This window comes from Lathyrus oleraceus, chromosome 3 (genome assembly GCF_024323335.1).
Source record: "Lathyrus oleraceus cultivar Zhongwan6 chromosome 3, CAAS_Psat_ZW6_1.0, whole genome shotgun sequence".
Lineage (NCBI taxonomy): Eukaryota > Viridiplantae > Streptophyta > Magnoliopsida > Fabales > Fabaceae > Lathyrus > Lathyrus oleraceus.
In genome coordinates this window covers 483,005,910-483,027,034 of record NC_066581.1, presented here as the reverse complement: position 1 = coordinate 483,027,034, position 21,125 = coordinate 483,005,910, and the positions used below count along the sequence as shown (strand labels likewise).

At 35.0% G+C, this 21,125-nt stretch overlaps 1 protein-coding gene across 3 annotated transcripts; it reads right to left on the bottom strand.

The window, feature by feature from the left end:
* Positions 1 to 189: 189 nt before the first annotated feature.
* Positions 190 to 13,621, bottom strand: LOC127128279 (uncharacterized). 3 transcript variants are annotated; one of them, XM_051057520.1, is made up of 10 exons: positions 13,327 to 13,621; positions 12,292 to 12,385; positions 11,044 to 11,961; positions 10,252 to 10,373; positions 8,740 to 9,685; positions 7,511 to 8,038; positions 6,153 to 6,478; positions 4,921 to 5,019; positions 4,714 to 4,839; positions 190 to 2,392 (listed from the first exon to the last, which is right to left on the bottom strand). In XM_051057520.1, exons 1-10 carry the CDS (start codon positions 13,408 to 13,410, stop codon positions 602 to 604), a joined length of 5,034 nt encoding a protein of 1,677 aa, XP_050913477.1. In that variant the 5' UTR covers positions 13,411 to 13,621; the 3' UTR covers positions 190 to 601. The 3 variants fall into 3 exon arrangements, with proteins under 3 accessions (XP_050913477.1, XP_050913479.1, XP_050913478.1); XM_051057522.1 differs by having other exon boundaries at positions 4,921 to 5,004; XM_051057521.1 differs by having other exon boundaries at positions 6,153 to 6,475.
* Positions 13,622 to 21,125: the final 7,504 nt, after the last annotated feature.

The following is a 21,125-nucleotide window of genomic DNA, read 5'->3' as shown; positions in this document are numbered from 1 at the left end:
AGGACATAAGTTAGCATTACCCTACAAAATTTATATTTACATATTTTCAAGGTATGAATAAAAAAAAGGTTTTTTAATCATTGCCAAGTCATTGGATACCAAGCCACTAGCTATAAGATACCTAGCCACTACACTGACTGCATTTGAAAACAACAAAATGATTGACAGAAATGAAAGACCAACCAAAAGTCAACAAAAATGTTCTTTCATTCATCTGTAACGTAACAACCTATGAAAACAAAATGTCAAAAAGAATACAACATTCAGAGCATGTTATGTGGAAAAAAAAATCCTAACAGGCTAACCTAGGAGGATGAAATATCATGATTTTCTTCACATCAGTTTTACAAGAAAAATGGGGGACAAAAACCAAAACAAAGATATCAAAAGGAAAAACGGTTATCCAAAATTTTCTTCAGCACAGCTGTATACTATATTCCTTACCATGACATTGCTATATATTCACATTTTACTTACCTGTATATGAAATTTCTGTCATCGGAACTGCTTTCAAATGTGGAAATTTTCAAATATGAGTGAAAAAAACATATAAGTTGAGGCCTCCTTGTGATAGAACAAAATTGGCCCTCCCATTTGACATCTAATCTGTAGTAACTAAATCAATGTTAATACCCCTTTCTTTTGCTTCTACAGCAATTTTGTTTGCTTCTCCTATAGACAGAAACAGCTTATAGTAACATTTCCACAACATAATAGAAAATGGATACACTGACAGAGCCTTCTTATAAAACCTCTGTGATATTGCCTCAATGCCCATAGCATTTTGCAGAAACTCTGCAGCTTCCACCCAGACATATTCTGGTGGTATTGGGATGCAACCCGTTATTGCATTAACCAAGGTTGAACAGGCCCAAAACCAGAGACCGGTTGAGTTTAGATCAGAAGAACTGCAATCTTTGCTCAATAGTTTGCAAACAGCAATAGCCAATTGGAAGTTGTAAGGAACTACCTCCATAATGCCTTCAACAAAATCCACCAGATGTTTTGGGTCACTTACAGTTTGAGGTAAAAGAAATGAATCAAACCATGATTGAAGTATCAAATTTAGCGGAGAACAGTCAAATGAAACTGACTGTAATATATTGCCAATGAGATTCTGTAATCTAGGCTTCTTGATGTTGTCAAGAAATTTTCTTGTTAGCACCCTAGGGGCTAGCAACATCTGGGAGGAACCATCCATATATACTTCAAACATCTTCTTGATAGCACTCTTAGGATCATCCTCCTTTAAGCTTGATGCATCACAAACCAGAAACATTACATATTTTCTTATATATGGCTCTAAACCCACAAAATTGACAGTATTCCTAGCCTTATTAACAGCCATGCTTGCTTCTGTTTTATCATTCTGGAAAAAATAATACACAGAAAGATTAAGATATCCAAACATCATATCCATCTGTTTTTTACCAGAAATTGATGTGTCAGCAACAATTTTTGTCCCTGATCTCAATAAGCCAGAAGAATTGCCATCATCAGTGACATTCATTGTGCCGTACGGGGGGTCCTGCACTTGCCATACAGAGTGAAACCATCGGACTGAAATTTTTTTTGCAAGATCAATTCTTTGATTATGGATAGCATTTGCAATGTATTGATTCCAAATGCACTGGACTCCAGGAACTATTTTTGGCCATCTACTAATTGCGTCCTCAAATACCATGAAATTACCAACACCAAAATCTTGTTTCTGTATTTGAGCTGACACCAAGACCAATTCTATGCAGAAAGGGTATAGCTGAACATATTTATCAAACAAAATCCTTGAGCATTCTAAGCTATCAAGAGCAACCATGCATCTGAGATGATTGAGAGCAAAATGTTGGGCATACTTGAGATCAACTTCACTATCCATTGTGAAGGCACGTGAGTTTATATATTCAACTGCTGTTTCCATAAGTTCTGCAGCCCTCTCCTTTTCACTGTCTGATAAACTGACAAAAGGCCATTCAATGTCCAGCAGATCTTTCTCACATTCAAACTTCTGAACAACAGCACCAGGTAGTTTCCTGTAAATAACTAAGTAAACACAACAAATCCATAACACACATTTGTCAGAAATTGTTAAGCAATTGAGTATATCTGAGAGTGGCAGAAGATCAGGCTCATCCAATTTAGTTGTAGCCGAGAGAACTTCATAACTTTTCTGAATGGCCTTCTCAACATTCCCCGACATGCATAAACAATCCATCATCTGCAGAAATAAATCTAAGATGCATGCACTTTCGCATGCTCTGTCTTCAGGAACAGCAGATGCATGCTGACAGAGAGCTGAGAGGGCAGAATCATAGGCCACTAACCGATCATCAAGCTTTATCCGACTATTAACGTACATGAGCCACAGTACATAAGACCCTTCATAGAGCTTAACCTAAAAAAAAAAAAGTTTGAAAATTCCAAGGTAAGGCACATAATCAATCCAAATAAGGAAGGCTGAACATATCACAAGTTAAAGAATTTATCTCCATTCACCCATCACTGCTTAAATATCATGACAGGAACCAGCCTTACAATAATTGATAGAACCACATATCAGTATCTAATGATACACACGAGTCAATAACCATGGATATAACAGCTCTCGATATTTAACATTTTAAAATGACAGATTACATATAAAAAAAAACGTGACTTGAATGTGCAAATAAAATTAATTCAGAAAGGCATGCTTACTCATCACACAACCCTAACCAATAGGCCTAGCAGGTGATTTATAATAGTGCTACCCATGATGGTCAAAATTGCAAGCCAGCGCGAGATCATGCAACTCTGCGATCTAGATGAATCTGGCTGAGTCCGCGCATGGGAGGAATCGCGAATTGGTAGGAGCAGCAAGGGATCGCTGTGCTAAGTCGTAAAAACGTTATAACCTTGTCGATAGTTTCTGTTTGGGCTGCGCATAGTTGTGGTTTGCGGGTCTGGTCTGCCACCCGGTTCCTTAAAAACGACGCCAAAACATTCAGTTTCTTCTTTTTTATAAAATGTGGCGTTGAGTTTCTAACCCATTATAACCAACTACCTCTTAATCTGTGCTTTGCTTTCTTTTTTTGGCATAGGTTTTGCTTTTCTTTTTTGTTTACAATAATTAATCATAATTGTTTTTAATAAATTATTAATACTTAACAATAAAAGAAAATATATTATGCTACAGTGTTATTTTTTGATAATAAGTTTAGTATATAATTACGCAATTGTGGTGTTTTGAAGTGTTTTTCTTTCCACTTATATTATAGTATATAATATTTTTTAAGCATGTCTATGTCAATTTGTGAACCTGGTAGGATCATACGATCTATGTTACAATTCACCAATTTACGATCTTGCAAATCCCGATCCTATGTAAGATCTTGATTTTGACAACCTTGGTGCTAACTACTGTTGGTATAAGGAATCTGTACGAGTTCCTATTTGAGAATAATATAAGAGATGAAATTAATTGATAATTATGTTTTTATTATGTCAGTTATGTTGTTTTTAATTAGGAATAAATAAAGGAAAGGAGATAGTTACTGATTGGCTATGTTTTTATTATGTCAGTTATGTTGTTTTTAATTAGGAATAAATAAAGGAAAGGAGAAAGTGACATTAGGAGATAGTTATTGATTGGTTATGAGAAGGAAGGATAGACCAAGTTCTCAAGTTCTTGGGAAGGAGAAACCATGACACTCGAATTTCTTGAATAGGAATTATGTTTTATTATGTCAGTTATTTTGTTTTTATTATGTCAGTTATGTGGTTTTTAATTAGGAATAAATAAAGGAAAGGAGATAGTTACTGATTGGCTATGTTTTTATTATGTCAGTTATGAGGAGAAAGTGATTAGGAGATAGTTATTGATTGGTTATGAGAAGGAAGGATAGACCAAGTTCTCAAGTTCTTGGAAAGGAGAAACCAAGACACTCGAATTTTATGAATAGGAATTTTCTTGCAACAAGATTATCTCTTTCCTTAGTTTATGTGTAATTTCTTAATCTGTTGTATTTTATAAGTTGTACTTGTAACTTCAAACCCCATTTTCCACTTTTCCTGAAAGTAAAACAGAGGACTAAAATGTTCAGTTCACTACTCTATGTTTTCTGGTAGTGTTTCTTATATTTGTTGAAGTTAGTATTTATGTTTTGTTCACTACTCTATGTTTTTTGGTAGTGTTCTTTGTATTTGTTGAAGTTGGTATTTAGGTTTCCCGATTGTTGATTGTATAAAAATCAGAAGTCAACCTCACCCTTTGAGCTAACTTTTGGGGTTGAGATCCAAGCATATTTAACATGGTATCAGAGTCGGGTTAAGGACTGCAATGTGGGCATTTGACTCATGCACACGCTAGGCGCGTGGGTGGGTGTTGAAATTGGTATTTCTGTTATTGGAGTTTGTTTGTTTGAAGTCACACATTGCATAGGTTCCCGGACTGTTGATTGCTTAAATATGTGAGGGCAACCTCACCCTTTGAGCTAGTTGTTGGAGTTGAGATCCAAGCATATTATACAGTATTCGTCAATAAGAGAATCATTATCAATGTTATATCCAGTTATAACAGAATCAAGCTAACAAATAACCGAGTAAGCCCAGAGGATTTCATGGGTTACCATTAATAGCAACTCCTGGACTTACTATATTATCAAAATTTCTCCATGTAAGAAAGAAAAACTATCCAGACATCATGCTCCTAAAAGTAGAAAACCAATAGAAACATACCGCACATGATAACATGTCCTCCTTTTCATTTTGCCCCAAACCTCCATAGTAAATGAGCATGTAAACTATCCAGATTACCGCAGATGTTGGATTAGTCTCCAGAGCTTTGGACAATACAGATAGAGCCTAAAAGTTCAAAAAATTTAAAAGAAATACGTAAGCAAACTCACACTAACCACCAAGAAATAAAAAGGCACTATCTGTTACCTTTCGCACCCCTTGCAACTTATTGATTTCCTGGTTGAGAATAAGAAGAGCCGTCTCAACAGCTTGCTCACTATCAGCCATAGCCTGTTTAATTTGATTCTAATTATGCAATAAATAAAGGGGGAGTTAGTACGAATAAATGAATTCAAGACATTCAGTATTTCAAACTATATTGTACAGGTTAATCATAAAGTCAAGGCTAGATTAATCAAGAACTGTTCACCAGGAAAACTATGAGTATAGAACTCAGTAATGGTAATGAGTTAAATGACAACTGTCCTTACTAATGACTTCTGTCCTTGTTAATGACAGCTGTCCTTTATAGTGCAGGATATATATATATATATATATATATATATATATATATATATATATATATATATATATATATATATATATATATATATTACTCGCCCATTGTAAATCAATGAATCATTTTCAAACAGATAAAAGAATCAGTTTTATGGTTTTCCCTTTCCTCTCTTATAATGTATCAGGAGCATTTTTGTTCCATGGCCGATACAAGTCCAGAGATGGTATCGGAGACTCTAAAACTGAAAATTTAGTCAATCAATAACTAGACTCTAAGACAAGAGAAAATCTCTGTATATACAAGAAATATTTCTTTGCAATGAAGGTCACAAAATTGCCATCTATACTGAATAATACAAAAACAAGAATAAAAGATCTTTGCCATTAAAATAACTATACCAAACACCATATAAGTAAGTTAACTGATACGCACAAGTATTTAAAATATAATATGGCTGTTCTTCATATCCTAGAATTCAAGTAGTGGATCATTAAATATTCAAAACTATAATATCATAATATTGTTCTGTCACCCCACCTAATCCACTAGGCATAAACTTCTAAGAATACCACGAAAAAAGAAAAAGCTATTGGAATAATTATAGATTGTCAACCATAAAAGATTGATCTCATTTTTACGAATTCTAGGTCCCTCAAGAGGCATTACAAAATTCAATTGGTAATAAGCAAGTACTCTTCTAGGAGTTTCCCAATCTCTAGCATGCTTCCTATTTCTATCATACATGAAATAACTAAATAAAATCCAGAAACACTCCTACAAAATTGCAAATGAAAACGTAAAAAGCATTCCTATAATTGACACACCGTGCTCACTTTGGCATTGTGGTGTTAAAACACAATTAAAGAAAAAAGTATTAGAATAAACCAGGGAAATAATATGATGGTTAGAAGCAACAAACCCCAACTCCATTTCTCCACTGAATAGATAGCTGCTTGCTCCATGCCCCATGGACCTCTATGCGTTCATCACCACCATGTGATAATGGACCATCTGCAGGTGAACCATTTTGTAGCAAATTCATAGTAGCCAAAGTGATACTGAAATGTTGCTGCCAGTACTGAGCAATCCTTTGTGCAGCAATAGGTTTATATGCAAATTGATCCGCTTTCAGAACATCTAAACTAACAAGGTATGTTGGCAGAATAGTAGCTTTGTGATACTTAGTAACTTTTTTCACCCCATTACAATTTTGTTGATGCAACAGTGATCTATCTTGAGAATCTGCTGAAACAGTAATAACAGTCCTTTTAGAGGGAATACTTTTAATAACTATAATAAGGTGGCTAATATCATAATGAAGTCATGTAATCGTAATCCATATATTAGTATATTAATGCTAGCAAGCACATGTGTAAAATAGTCAATAATAGTGCTGCAGCACTTGTTATGGGTCAATTCAAAATTAAAATTATGTCACATAATTCAGTGTCCCCAACAATGTACTTCACATCAGGTGTAAAGAAGCTATCTTTTTTCTAATTTTGAGTCCAAGCAAAATAATAAGATATTGAAAGATCGTCAACTCACTGTTTGGGTCCAGTCATTAAAGATCAATAACACGCATTCAATGCAAATTTGATTCAATTTCAACCTCCAGTTAAAAATACTTACTTTATTTCATGTACAGCTCCTGATTTGTACAGGAATATAAATCATACATACATGATCCCACCCGCATACTCAATCAGACATACCCAATAACTTGACATACTTTTTTCTGGATAAAAACAATTATTAGATCCCAAACCCCAGTGTAAACTGTAAAGTAGGATGGACTGTAGTCTCTTTTCTATATCATCCATATATCATTCATTGACCTAATTATCTTCTATATTCAAACAATATTTAGTTCGGCTTCAAAAAACACCATGAAAATACAAAAACAATCACATGGTGATAGGACAATTGGGCCTCTGGCCCATGGTGATAGGACACTTTAGCCTGTGGCCCAAGGTAAAAGGACACTTCAGCCTGTGGCCCTAGGTAAAAGGACGCTTGATGGGTAGTGGTGAGGGCATTCTGAAATATTGTTAAAGTGGTTAGGAGAGTTCTCTTTGGTTAGGAACAATGTGTTCTGGTATTAGTATCACACTCTGGTTTATCTTTCTGTTTGTAAAGCTTCATGCCCAATCATTTCCATTAGTAATACACAGTTTTCTTCAATAAATTTGTAAATCCTATGACATGGAAGTTCCACCAAACAACAAGAATTAAGGCAAAATATACAGGTTTTTAACTGTAACTAATTTTTTATACCTCCATTATTAAAATCGGTATCTTGATGCTGATTAATGTTTCCATCCCCATAGTCCTTTGCATGCTGCCAAGGACACTCATCATTGTTGCATTTTCCTCGCAGCTCATACATGCAAAGTGGCCAAAATGGATCAACTTCAGGACTGCAGCCATATGAGCCTTCTTCTGAAAATAAATTCCCAATGGTGACAGGCATTGAAACTGCCATCATGTAGTCCCTCTTTGCTTCATCGGAACTGATGCAAGTAGCATTTTGACTTTGACCATCATTATCATGAGTGGACTTATTTTGATTTGGTAATGGATTTGAAGTAAATGGTGACATTTCTCTCAGCTCACTAAATACACTCCTAAAAGTCAAAGGTGGAATGTTCACTGAATTAGTTGAGTGATGATATTGAAAAGGCATATCCCCTCGATCACCTGAACCAGCACAGCAGTTGGCATTCAAAGTATTTCCACCAATGATTTGCTGACTTTGAATCTCATTGGAATCCAGATGGATGCTTCTTTCTTCCCTATCAATGCCTAGATTAAAAGAACAAAATAATCAGGAACTTAACAAAAAAAGTTCAAGTTCATCAAAATTTAATTAACTACAGCTAACTTCAACTAGTGATTTCTCACAATAAAGACCAAGAAGCATTGATGTAAAACCTGAATGATTGGTCAGTTCAAAATCGTGCCAATACACCGCAATTGACAGCACAGCACTTCTAGATTTTTTTACTAAAATATTTTCAATATTGTGAGAGTCCTTGTATCACTATTTTTTAGCTTTATTTTAAAGCATTTAGATAGTTGATTTAGTTGATAGAAACCAAGAGCCTAACTATAGTATATAGCTTTGATCCTCCAACACATAAAATACACAGATCAACTTCTCTTTTAGCAACAGTTCATAAAATTCTAATGATCCAACTCAGTCAAGTTAAAAGAAGAAACAATGACAGCCCACAGCACCAAAACTATTTCAGTTACAAAAAAATTTAAGTAATAAAACTGAGTGAACAGAGAGAATACATTTTCGTAAAGAACATAGAAATGTGAACCAAATGTAGGAGGGAGACATTGATAAGAGTAAAGGAATTATACAGTTTGTCCAAGCTATATATTATTATGCTTTGACAGGATTAAGATTGGCATGACAAACTTAAAGTAAGACCAATATAAAAATTAACAAAAGATAACACATCACAAAATGTTCATTCGAGAGAGAATAAAATCACCTTTAAGATCATTGTTTGCTGCATTAGACAATGAGACGGCACCATGATGCAGTCGGCTTTTCTCATTTCCAACCTCATTTTCAGTACCTCGTTTAGCAGTCTCAATGTTGTTGCATGGACTACTGCTCTTCGTAGCTCTTTTCCCTAATCTTGCAAATAATTCAGACCTTAATGTTGCTTCAAGAAGCAAAGAATCCTGAGGACTATCGGTGGAACAATTTGGATTTGATGTAGTATCTATGTCCGTTTGTTTCGCTTTGGAGTCTTGTTTTCTATGATACTCAGCATCAAGATGATTAGAAGCATGTCCAGCTAGAGAAAACTCTTCATTTTCATTATCTGATGTATCAAATTCATCCATAGGAGAATACACTCCATCTGCGGCATGATTGCCGCTTTGAGGCAGTGGTTCAGATGTACTAGCATCTGGTTCAACGCAATGTTCAGATCCTAAATTTGCTCCATCTGTGTGGTGATAGGAAGTATCAGATTGCCTATTATTGATGCCTTGATCATTAGAATCAAAACTAGGATTATTAATATTATATTCAGCCTGCCTCAGACAGCTTGATGTGGGTATTTGATATCCAAGTTTAGGTAAGTAATCTAGACCTATATCAAGTTGCTGGTGCTGTCCTAAAGACCAAGAAAAACTGGAAGTATTCAAAATCAAAGATCGTAGCTTAGCTAAATACAACTCCCTTTGGTGATAAAGATTGTTGCATCGAGCATTAGCCTCAAGCAAAGACCTCTGAGCTTTAAGATAAGCTCTGTGTGCATTTCTCTCTTCAATTTCACAATTATGTCTGTGCTCTTGAGCTTCCTCCAGTTCCTTGTCTATCAATTCTTCCATACCAAAAAACGACTGTAAATCAATGCTGCTATGCTCTGTGACACTTGCATTACCATTATGATGATTCATAAGAGCAGCATTGCTTAATGCTTCCTGAGTCAAAGACGAGAGGTGAAAGTGAGGAAATTCAAACTAATTCACAATAGAACAAAAACATAATGATTATAAAAGGTATTTTAGGGACCCCTTCAATTGCTTATTGTCAGTACTTTATTCAGGAAACGGCTTGGTAACCCTGTAGTGCTATACTAGTCTGGAAATATAAAGACAACTGAAATTACACAATGTCAAGAATTTCAAATTAACTTCACTCTTTAGAGAACATCAACCAAGAGTGGCACTACAATTGCACGTTATGAAAGTTGGTGCATCACTGAATCAAACCATAGGTCATAGTAATTTAGATTGATCAGTCATTCATAATTTCTAAAGAATTCAAAATGATAAAAGTGGGGAAAGACTAACTATGGTAGATTAGCAAGTAACAAATTGCATGTACCATAGCAACTAACTACGGTACATGCAATTTTTATGTATAGAAAATTATGGCTTATGACCAGTTATTAAACCAAAAAAATACCAAATACAAATAAATGTATAAATAGCAAATTATTACACACTAAATTAGTTTTGACGCGTATAAATAGCAAATTACTCACTAAATTAGTTGGCGCGCAACTGGAAGGCAAATTTGCTGGCATTGCACTTTGGTTGAGAATTGCACAACGGTCAACCAGACTACTACTTTTGTCAGTCTGATTGCAACCATAATTGACATCACCTACAAAGTATGATGAAGACCATGAGATTCTAACCAGAAAAGGACTTAAAACATGTTTTACTGAAAAGCAATTAGGCACTGGTGGAATTAAACACACAGTCTTGTCATACTATAATTTACATGTTATCATGACAAGACAATATAATTTTATATAATGTGACATCAAATTTGCGTAGCACTTGGAAGCACCCTTACATAAGCGTGTGATCAGGAAACTGAGAAAAGAGACAACCACATGGTACAAGTTAATGAAATGTTGAAATGAATACACAAACCAAGAAATGAGACAACCACATGGTACAGGCTAATGAAATGTTGAAATGAATACACAAACCAAGAAATGAGACAACCACATGATACAAACTAATGAAATATTAAAATGAATACACAAACATGAATGTGCGCGGACAGGCATATACTTGAAGGATGTTCTTCAAATTTAGAGATGAAGGAAATTACAAGTAACTTTATTCAAACATATGTTTATTCAATGATGTCAATCACGGAAAATAGCCATTTGTTCAAATTCAGCTACACACAGTGCTATACCACTGCTATAAACACTATTGACAGCACTGTTTTAATTTCTAAAATCCAGAATAGTGCAATAAAGTTTCTGAGAAAATTTGTTCGCCAAAATGTGCAAGTTACCAACGAAGTAAGTATTTACCTTCTCTTGCTTTACAAGGCATAATTTGTAATGGGTTGCCAAGATGATTGTCAGGTTGTCTTTGTGATTTGATGATTGTTGACTCTCCTCTACATGATGGAATCTCTTTCTGGTTATGATCAACCATGTTTCCCTCCTGAGGACAAATGTTTCCGCACGGAGAATCTTTTGATGGTAATATAGACTTTACAACAGGAACTTGCTGACCACCAACAACTTGAGGGGTATCATGAATTGTGTCAAGTTTCATGCGCTTCCTATCTGGTTCTTTTGGCTCCAATTGTGCAGCTCCAGATGAAACTGGAATATTTTTCTTAGTTTTGTCATTCTTAAGGCTCATGGCATTCTGATCCCTACCCAAAACTAAAGCAGACTCCTTACTTAGCTGGGCTGTCTTCAACTTTAGTTCACTTTCCCGAAGTGCAATCTGATGCCGCAAATCCTGAAGTTTATTGTCATTTGATACTGCTCCTTGGTCACGTCCACGCTCTCGGCTAGCTAAAGTTCTGTTCATTGTACTGAAATTTCTAGCTCGTGATCCTTGTCCCAATGACCAGGATCCAGCCCCCTTAGAATTTAAACTAGGAATCTTGGTGGTTGATGAGATAATTGTACGATTAGAAGGCAATTTCTTGGGCATTTCCTTCTGCAAACTTCTACTATTTTGTGGTAACTGTAACTTGTTTGAATATTCCAAGGATGAGTTAGGTCGCTTGACAGTTCTTACCAAACTGAACGCAGTACCTTTTTCAAAGTCACTACTACCACTGTCATCATCAGAAAAGCTTATCACAAGATTTTTATCATCGCTTGCATGACCAGTCCATGGAGAAGATTTAAGGGGTAACTGGTTCTTTTTTATGCTCTTCTGTGAAACTGGTTGTATGGTTGTTCGCATCTGTATATTATTGGAGCCTCCTGTACAACATTGTCACTAAATTTAGACTCCACAATTGTACAAGTCAATAAAATTAACATGGCTTTTACATGATTAAGTACACAACGAATTTTGACTAAAAGAAGAGAAAACTTCTATGCATGTAAGAAAAAACACAGACAATATGAAAAGAAAAATACAGTGAAAAGGCTGTATCAAACCCGTAAAACTAGAACACTATATATTCACACACATGGCATACCAACATCATGACACAATTCAGACGGAGTTTCCGATTCCATAAACCAAGACTAATACAAAATTTACAATGCCAGACGAGCGATAATCAATCGACAGTTAACAAGCCTTACCACCCTGAACGCCTTTGCCACTTTGTTTCACCGAAGGAACAAAACTGGAGCCTGTAGCAAGGGTGGACTGCACCGTAGATCCATTGGGGTTTCCCTGGTGGACAAAAACTACTCAGCAACAAATCCATATTAATCGAGTTAAATAAGCAAGAACAACGCATTGATTCTACCACATGCTTACAATTGGTGACGCGCTCTCATTTTTCATTTCTACTGTTTAACCCAGACAAGCATAAAACCCTACACCTCAGTATTGACAATATAAGCTAAAAAAACCTATTGTCATAATATCAGTTCTACTTTCTACAACAGATAAATTTGCAAGCTAGTTCAGGTTAACCGCTAAATTATTAACAAATCCATATCAATTGAGTTGAGTTTACAAGAACAAAGCATTTATGCCACCACATGCTTTCAAATTTCGCTACACTCTCATTTTCATTTCGACTGCTTGAGCCCTAAAATGCACTAAACCCAATCACCACAGTGTTGGCAATATAGCTAAGCAAAACCAGTTGTAACAACATCTCTTCGGCAGATAAATTCTATGAAGTGCAGATAACAGAAACACGGCATCTACAGTGACACGTCCTGACACATCGACACCGGTAATAATTAGAAAAAATGAGTAAATTAAGAGGAATCACAAGTGTCAGGGTCGGTGTAAGTTTCGAACAACTTCACCAACACACCTTTTTTCAGAGGCATCGGTGCTTGTTCAGACCAACTGCAAAATTACTCATTAACAAATTCCTATCAATAGAACTAAATTTACAATAACAGTACATTGATTCCATGACATGCTTTCAAATTTTGATACGCTGATTTTGTTCATTTCTAGTTCTACTGTTTAAGCCACCAAAGAAGCATAAAACCCTAGACCGCACTGGTCACATGTTGAAGCTAAGCAAAACCGAGTTCTATCATCTCAGATCTAACAGCAACAAAATAACAAATAAATTCCGCAAGCAAAACCGAAACAAAAAAACGAACAAAAAATCGCAGAAACGATAGGTAAGGTTTTGAGAAGAATACGTCGGCATCATCGGAATTCGAGAGTTCGCCTTCTTCTCTGGTTTTAGACGGAACGTCGGTGTTGTGGTTATCAGGTGCCGCCATGGCTGCGGTGGTTAATAGTGGTCAATGGCGTTCTCCGTCGTTTCACTCTCTTTCCCTCTCTCCCTCTCTCTCTCTCTCGAGATTATGAATAACCGTTTTTGTACTTTTCTCGAGAGGTAAACGCGCACGTAATGGCAATAGCAAAGGGATGAGGTAAGAGTATGAAGAGACTCGTGTGTTCAGCAATGCTTTCTTCGTTCAGCCACGCCTTCGATTAGCTCTCCAAATATAATTGATGATTTAAAAAAAATTAAATTAAATTTTTTTTATTTACAATTATTCTTTTAATTAATAATTTAATACAGAAATATTATTGTGTTTTTTATTATTAACATGGATAATATAAAAAATAAAGTCAGAATATATTTTAAAAAATATTAATTTGATTCATGTTTTTTTTTACAAAGTTAGAATATAAAAATAAAAACAAACAAAAGTAAAAACATGAGAGACAAAAACCTCAATTAAAAAATTAAAAATAATTCAATTTTTGTCAAAAAGAAGAAAAAAACAAAAAATAATAAAAGATGTTGAGCTTAATAAAAAGAATGTTTAAATACATCTTTTATCTATTTATTTATATATTTTTAATCTTTTAATTTGTTTTTAAAATTTTTAGTTTTTTTATCCTTTGATTTTATTTTTTGGGGAAATTTTTGTATTCCTCTCTATTTTTTAGGTGTGCAAATGATTAGGATAAAAAAAATATTTTTTATGATTATTTTTTTAGATTATATATTAATATTATTAATTTAATTTTTTTAAAAATTAATTAATTAAATTTTTATAACAAATATTATTTTGGACTTTAAGTTTATTTTCATTTAGTACGGTGAAGTATACAAAAATAAAATCATGTCAGACTAAGTTTTATAAACACTTATTTTATTTATAAATAATACGGGATTTTATTGACATATAAAATCATCTATTCCACAGTCAAACAGATTAACATCAATATTTTTTCTGATCACACAACTTCATGAATAGTCAGACCCAATTTAAAAATTTAAAAATTTGTTGAATATAAAAAATAAATAAATAACACACCAAACAAAGATATACAAAGAAGATATCATTAAAATATTGAAATTCTGAATTATTGATGATAAAAGAATAATAAGCAGTAAATTAGCTTGAATTTGTGAGCATTAATTTCACAAATAATCAAACATAAGAAGGATCTAAATGCAATATGTAAAGTGTGGCTTAAACCTATATAATAATTAAAATTTAATGCAGTTACAATTTGCAGAAGAAGTTCACCTTATCACTTGATAAAGCAAGCCAATGGAAAGTACTCCCTCTATTTTTTATCATAAATTATTTTTTATTTTTTTACATGTACTAAGAAATGTAATAAATTTGATATAGAAAAACAGAAATTATAAAGTGTTTTATAAAATTATCATTCATTAATGATATTGTAAAGATAAATTTACATAATTGAAATGAAAAAGGATAATAAATATTTAAAGTTATAATAGGAAAAATAACATTAATGATTCATTATTATTATAAAATAATTTATATTGTAATACAAAATATTTTCCCAAAACGACTTATAATAAAAAACGGAGATAGTATATATAATCATTGATATTTAATGCAGTTGCAATTTGCAACACAATATAATCATTAATATTACTACATAAAATTATAACATTGCAATCCCCATTTTTGATAGATATAAGAACCTACATATCCATTTTTCTAAATGATGAACCAGAAATAAGAATTCAAATCTCCAATAATTTCATTAGCACAAAGTAATGAATGAAAAGATTTAATGTGAAAGATCAAAATAAATTTAAAGATTGAGTTATGATGAAAATTGGTAGTGCAGAAAAGTGAGTAGAATATGACTTATTAAGTGGTGGGTTGTGATAGTTTTAGGCAATTAAGGTGTAATTGGTGGTAGTGATATTTAAAAAGTTAGGAGTTTAAAGGTTCTAAATCTATAATAAATATGTTTTAATAGAGGTATTTAGCTAACTTAATGTGTATACTAAGAGGATTCTTACGATTTTGATCTTGAACATGTGCGTTATCTTTTGAATTTATGAGCAACTATAGATAAGTTAATATGATTTTTTCCATTATCACTTATAAATCTTAAACTGTGCATATCATGCATAATATATATATTGAACTTTGACATCTTGAATTCTTTCACCATTACATATCTTGAATTAAAGTTTGTTTGACATGTTGCATATCATATGTGCATTTGAAATATCATTAGCAATATGATTGAAATTTATAAAAAAATTTAAAAGAAGTGAATGAATGTCTACTTTCTTGTGATGTTGCTTGTGAAAGAAAGTATTCATTTAGTCTAAATCAAATACTTCATCACGGTTTTCTTTGTCAGGGAAAATTCATGAATAACAATGTTGTCTCATAACTCAATATTGATATTGTAATCCATAAAACATGAGTTATTGTGAATGAATCATGTGCAAGTATACAGTATATTCAGTAGCAAATGATAAGAAAAATATTGGTCCAACGAGAACTATGCTTAAACATTTCATTAATTATTCAAAATAATAAAGCAGTTAATGATTTAAAGGCATCATACAATTTAGTTGCATGTCGCCAATTTGCACAACAGTAAAAAGAAATAGTGATAATAATAAGTACAAATCATAATTTGCAAGATTGTTGGACAATAATTCACTCAATAATTTCATATAATGTATGTGATGTCATATGGTGCAGGTCATATGTGATTAAGACTAAATTGTATGGTGTTCGCCAACAACGTGAGAATATGGAGTGGTTCATTAAGATTAGTTTATGTCTAAGTTGTCATCAACATCATTACACTTCATGAAAAAAAAATATTATTTACCACTACGGCTATAATCTTTTATGTCTAACGTGATTGAGTAAGCAAGGAATGTTTATTCGTTATTTGATTGAATTGCTTCTTGAAATCTATCTATTAAGAACTACTGCAATTTAACAAACTAGTATTTGAATCTAAGATTATCAGACTTATGGTAGATATGGCATAACATAAATTATATCTTATCACATTTAAAATGTTATTTGTTCATAGAACTTCATATATCATATTATCCAACAAAATATAATTGGCTCATATTGGACTTAAATAAAGTAAGAGCTAAGAATTCAGATTACACATTCTTAAACAAGGAGTATAAAAATGGTAAACCTAAGAAATTGAAATAATCTTTTACAATTTTTCAACCGTATGTAATATTTGGTGCAGTGACTCCTAATGTTATCTTTATAGCATAAAGGGAATATGAGATGAGAAAATAGTGGGCGTAGTATTTGACAAATAAAAATAAACTACTTACAATCATCAATATAACTAAATCAATAATTAAAATATATGTCTCACCCGCCCCCTTACCCTCACATTCCCCCACCCCTCCCCAAACATGAAATGAAGATAACATTTTCACTCTTAGAACAAGGGAAAAGATGACCACGTACATGGAACTAACAAACATCGAATATAATTAAAACTACTAAATGGGTTATATGATTAAAAAGGGTTACTAGGCCCTAAGCTTAGAGCTTTTGTCTTGTCTCTAACTAATAGGAGTTTTTTTCTCTTCACTCTAACATCTTTGATTCCAGAAGATCAAAAGAAGACAACTTTTACTTGCCCCTATGGTATTTTTGCTTACAGAAGAATTCCATTCGGGTTATGTAATGTAGCAGCCACATTTCAAAGATGCATGACTTCCATTTTTGCGGACATGCTCGAAAAGCATATGGAGGTCTTCATGGATGACTTCTCGGTATTTGGTTTCTCTTTTGATAATTGTTTAACCAACCTTTCCCTTGTGTTAGAAAGATGCCAACAGACTAACTTGATTCTCAACTGGGAGAAGTGTCATTTCATGGTGCGGGAAGGCATAGTCTTGGGTCATAAAATTTCTCACAAAGGAATAGAAGTGGACCAAGCCAAGATCGAGGTAATAGAAAAGCTACCCCCTCCAATGAACGAAAAAGGTATAAGAAGTTTCTTAGGGCATGCGGGTTTCTACCGTAGGTTCATAAGAGACTTTTCCAAGATAGCTAAACCTTTAACTACCCTGTTGGTTAAGGACAAGGCTTTCATTTTTGATAAATAGTGTGTCGTTGCATTTGAAACTATAAAAAATAAATTGGTGATGGCACCAATTGTCATTGCCTCAGATTGGTCTCTACCTTTTGAGATCATGTGTGATGCGAGTGACATCGTAATGCACGCAGTTCTTGGGCAACGTAGAGATAAACTGTTGCATGTCATATATTATGCTAGTCATGTTTTGAACCCTGCACAGATGAACTATGTGACTACCGAGAAGGAGTTGCTAGCGGTGGTTTATGCCTTCGATAAATTTAGGCAATATCTGTTTGGTTCTAGAGTCATTGTTTATACTGACCATGTTGCTTTGAAGTATTTATTTGCTAAGCAGGACTCTAAGCCAAGACTGTTGAGATGGATCTTACTCCTCCAAGAGTTTGATATGGAAATTCGTGACAAAAGAGTGTGAAAATACTGTGGCAGATCGCCTCTCTCGGATGTCCCCTATAGAGGAGAATGGGGAAAAGCGTCCAATAAAGGATGAGTTTGCTGACGAACACATCCTTGCTGTTATTGGAATGCCACGGTTCGCAGACTACGTGAACTATCTTGTAGGCGGGGTGATCCCTAGCGAATTTGACTCTAACAAAAAGAAAAAGTTTGTGCATGATTGCAGGTTTTACTTGTGGGATGAGTCATTCTTGTACAAGAAAGGAGTAGACGGGTTGGTCAGAAGATGTGTTCCCGAAGAAGAACAAAGAGATGTCCTGAAAGCATGCCATGACTCTGACTATGGTGGGCACTTTAGTGGTGATAGAACCGCAGCCAAAGTCCTTCAGTCAGGCTTATACTGGCCTACACTTTTCAAAGATGCTCAGCAAGTAATCAAGGAGTGCGATAAGTGTCAAAGGATGGGAAACATCTCGAAAAGAAATCAGATGTCGCAAAACCCCATGCTGTAAGTTGAACTCTTCGATGTTTGGGGTATCGACTTTATGGGACCATTTCCACCTTCATTTGGAAAGAATTACCTTTTGGTGAAGGTGGATTATGTATCCAAGTGGGTAGAAGCAGTTACTCTACCAACGAATGATGCAAAAGTGGTAGTCAAGTTTCTAAAGAAAAATATATTTGTCAGGTTTAGAGTGCCAAGAGCTCTAATAAGTGATGAAGGAACTCATTTCTTAAATCACCTAATGGAGAAGCTACTCTTGAAGTATAATGTAAAACATCGTATAGCCACTCCGTATCATCCGCAAACAAGTGGTCAAGTTGAAGTGTCGAATAGACAGCTGAAACAAATTCTGGAGAAGACGGTCAACTCATCTCGCAAAGATTGGGCAAGTAAGCTTGATGATGCACTTTGGGCATACCGAACTGCTTTCAAAACACCGATTGGTATGTCCCCTTATCAATTGGTATATGGTAAGGCATGTCACTTACCCTTAGAACTTGAACACAAAGCTTTGTGGGCTTCAAAATTCCTTAATTTGGATCTTTTGAAAGCAGGAGAATCCTGAATACTGCAACTCCATGAGTTAGAAGAATTTAGGAACCGAGCATATGAAAATGCCAAGATCTACAAAGATCAAACAAAGAAATGGCATGATAGAAGGACCCAAAGGAAGGAATTTTGGGAAGGACAAATGGTACTATTGTTTAATTCGAGGATGAAGTTGTTCTCGGGAAAACTGAGATCGAAATGGTCGGGTTCGTTTATGGTACACAAGGTATATCCCCATTGAGCAATCGAAATAAAAAATCCATCCAATGGGTACATTTTTAAAGTGAATGGCCAAAGATTGAAGCCTTACAATGTGGAGCAAGAAGTTGGCCAAATTAATGTTGTTCATCTTGTTTGATAAGATGAACAACCGTCGAGCCATGCGACGTTAAACGAAGCGCTACGTGGAAGGCAACCCACGCTTTTGTGTCTAACTATTTTCTTTGTTTGGTTGTGTGTTATTTAATTGTAGGTTTGAACAATGTTTGCTAGAGGAGCCAAAAGTTCATGCGCAAAAAAGTCTCTGAAAAAAATCGGAAGCAGAAGCCCGACACAAGCTCGAGAAAGCAATGAAAGAAAAAGAAAAGTCAGGGGTCTGACACGGCCCGTGTCAGGAAGTGATCAGGAAGGGAGTTTTCCAGGGGCCTGACACGGGTGTCCGTGTCAAGTGACACGACCCGTGTCAGCCCCTGCGTGAACAAGTTGGAACGTGGAAGGACACGGCCCGTGTCAAGGAGGTAATTTGCGTTGACACGGTCGCCCGTGTCAGCAAGCGCGGTGGGAAATTTTTCAAAAAAAATTTGACTGTTGGCAATTGGGCCCACCACCGAATTTCCCCCACTAAATCCATTTTATCACTCATTCACTCCTCATTAACCTCTTCTCTTACCTATTCTCTCACCTTCATCTCTCTTTCTCTCAAAAATACCTAAAAACCTCCATTTTTCCTCACATAAAGCTCCATACTTTCACCTCATAACTCCATCAAATCTCCATCTGTCTTCACAAAAGTTCTTCCATTTTCCATCCTCTACCTTCCTACGGTAATCTTTTTGCTTAATCTCTCTTTTCAATTTCAAGTTTCTTTTTTGTTGTGTGCAGGTAAGAATATGTCTCGCCGAGTAGACAGGAGCAAAAATGTGGCGGAATCATCCCGGCCACGTCAAAGGGCGCGAAGGACTCCGAATGAGCACGACATTGTGTTTGAAAACTTGGAGCACCAAAAGAGGTATGCGATTCATCTTAAAAGAAAATTAACCCCCACAAGATACATGTGTAATGGCACTTTACAGGAATTGGGATTGCAAGCTGAAGTTCACCAAATGTTCCACACCTTAGGTATGTTGGAATTCATGCAGTTAGAAGCGCCAACTTTTGCGCGCATTACTCTTGAATTCTTAAGTACCATTGAATTTAAGCTGAAAAATCGGTGGAATAGAACGGAGAAAAAGAGTAATACGGTACTTTGCATTTTCGTTTATTTAATACTGATATGGAATTGTCTGTGGATGAGTTAGGGAGTATCCTAAAACTCCCAATCGTAGGCCCTGGAGCGGTGCCCGATACTTTTGTTCCGGCGGAATTCTGGACCGCTATAACAGGTAACACTAAATATGTCTACAAAGGGGCAAAAGCATCGGGTATCCATAACCCTTGTTTCAGGTACGCGCAAAAGGCTTTGGCGTACACCATGTTTGGTCGCAGTGATAGCACTGGTGTTGCCACCCAAAGGGAGTTGTTCTTTATGTACAGTATGACAGCATAAACTCCTATCAACGTAGCAGCATTTGTAGCTGACTACCTAGGTAGAGTTGGTCGCGCTACTTCAGGCGACATTTCGGTTGGCGGAATGATCACACAGATTGCCGACCATTTTGGATTTGGTGCTGCGCTTGCTGACTCTCCACAGGTGCCGGGTAAAAATAAACTGGACATGGCCGCGTTGATTCAACAAGGAATGATTGAGGTAAAACAAGATTACTATTCTCTTATTTGCCAAAAAGTCCATGTTCTTGCTTTACCCGCTTATGATTTCATCAGTATTACTAACAAGGCCAACTGGCTTTATGAGTGTTTCAACTTGGATGCGGGGGAAGAAGATTTTCTTGATTCTTTGCCTGCAGATGAACATATGGAAGGTGCACCGAGCACTGAGGA

Excerpts from the sequence above, each read along its gene's own strand:
- LOC127128279 (XM_051057520.1), bottom strand. The coding sequence starts at position 13,410 with ATGGCGGCACCTGATAACCACAACACCGACGTTCCGTCTAAAACCAGA. Across the intron at positions 4,840-4,920 it reads AGTTGCAAGGGGTGCGAAAG|GCTCTATCTGTATTGTCCAA; the intron begins GTAACAGATAGT and ends TTGAACTTTTAG. Across the intron at positions 2,393-4,713 it reads AGGACATGTTATCATGTGCG|GTTAAGCTCTATGAAGGGTC; the intron begins GTATGTTTCTAT and ends TTTTTTTTTTAG.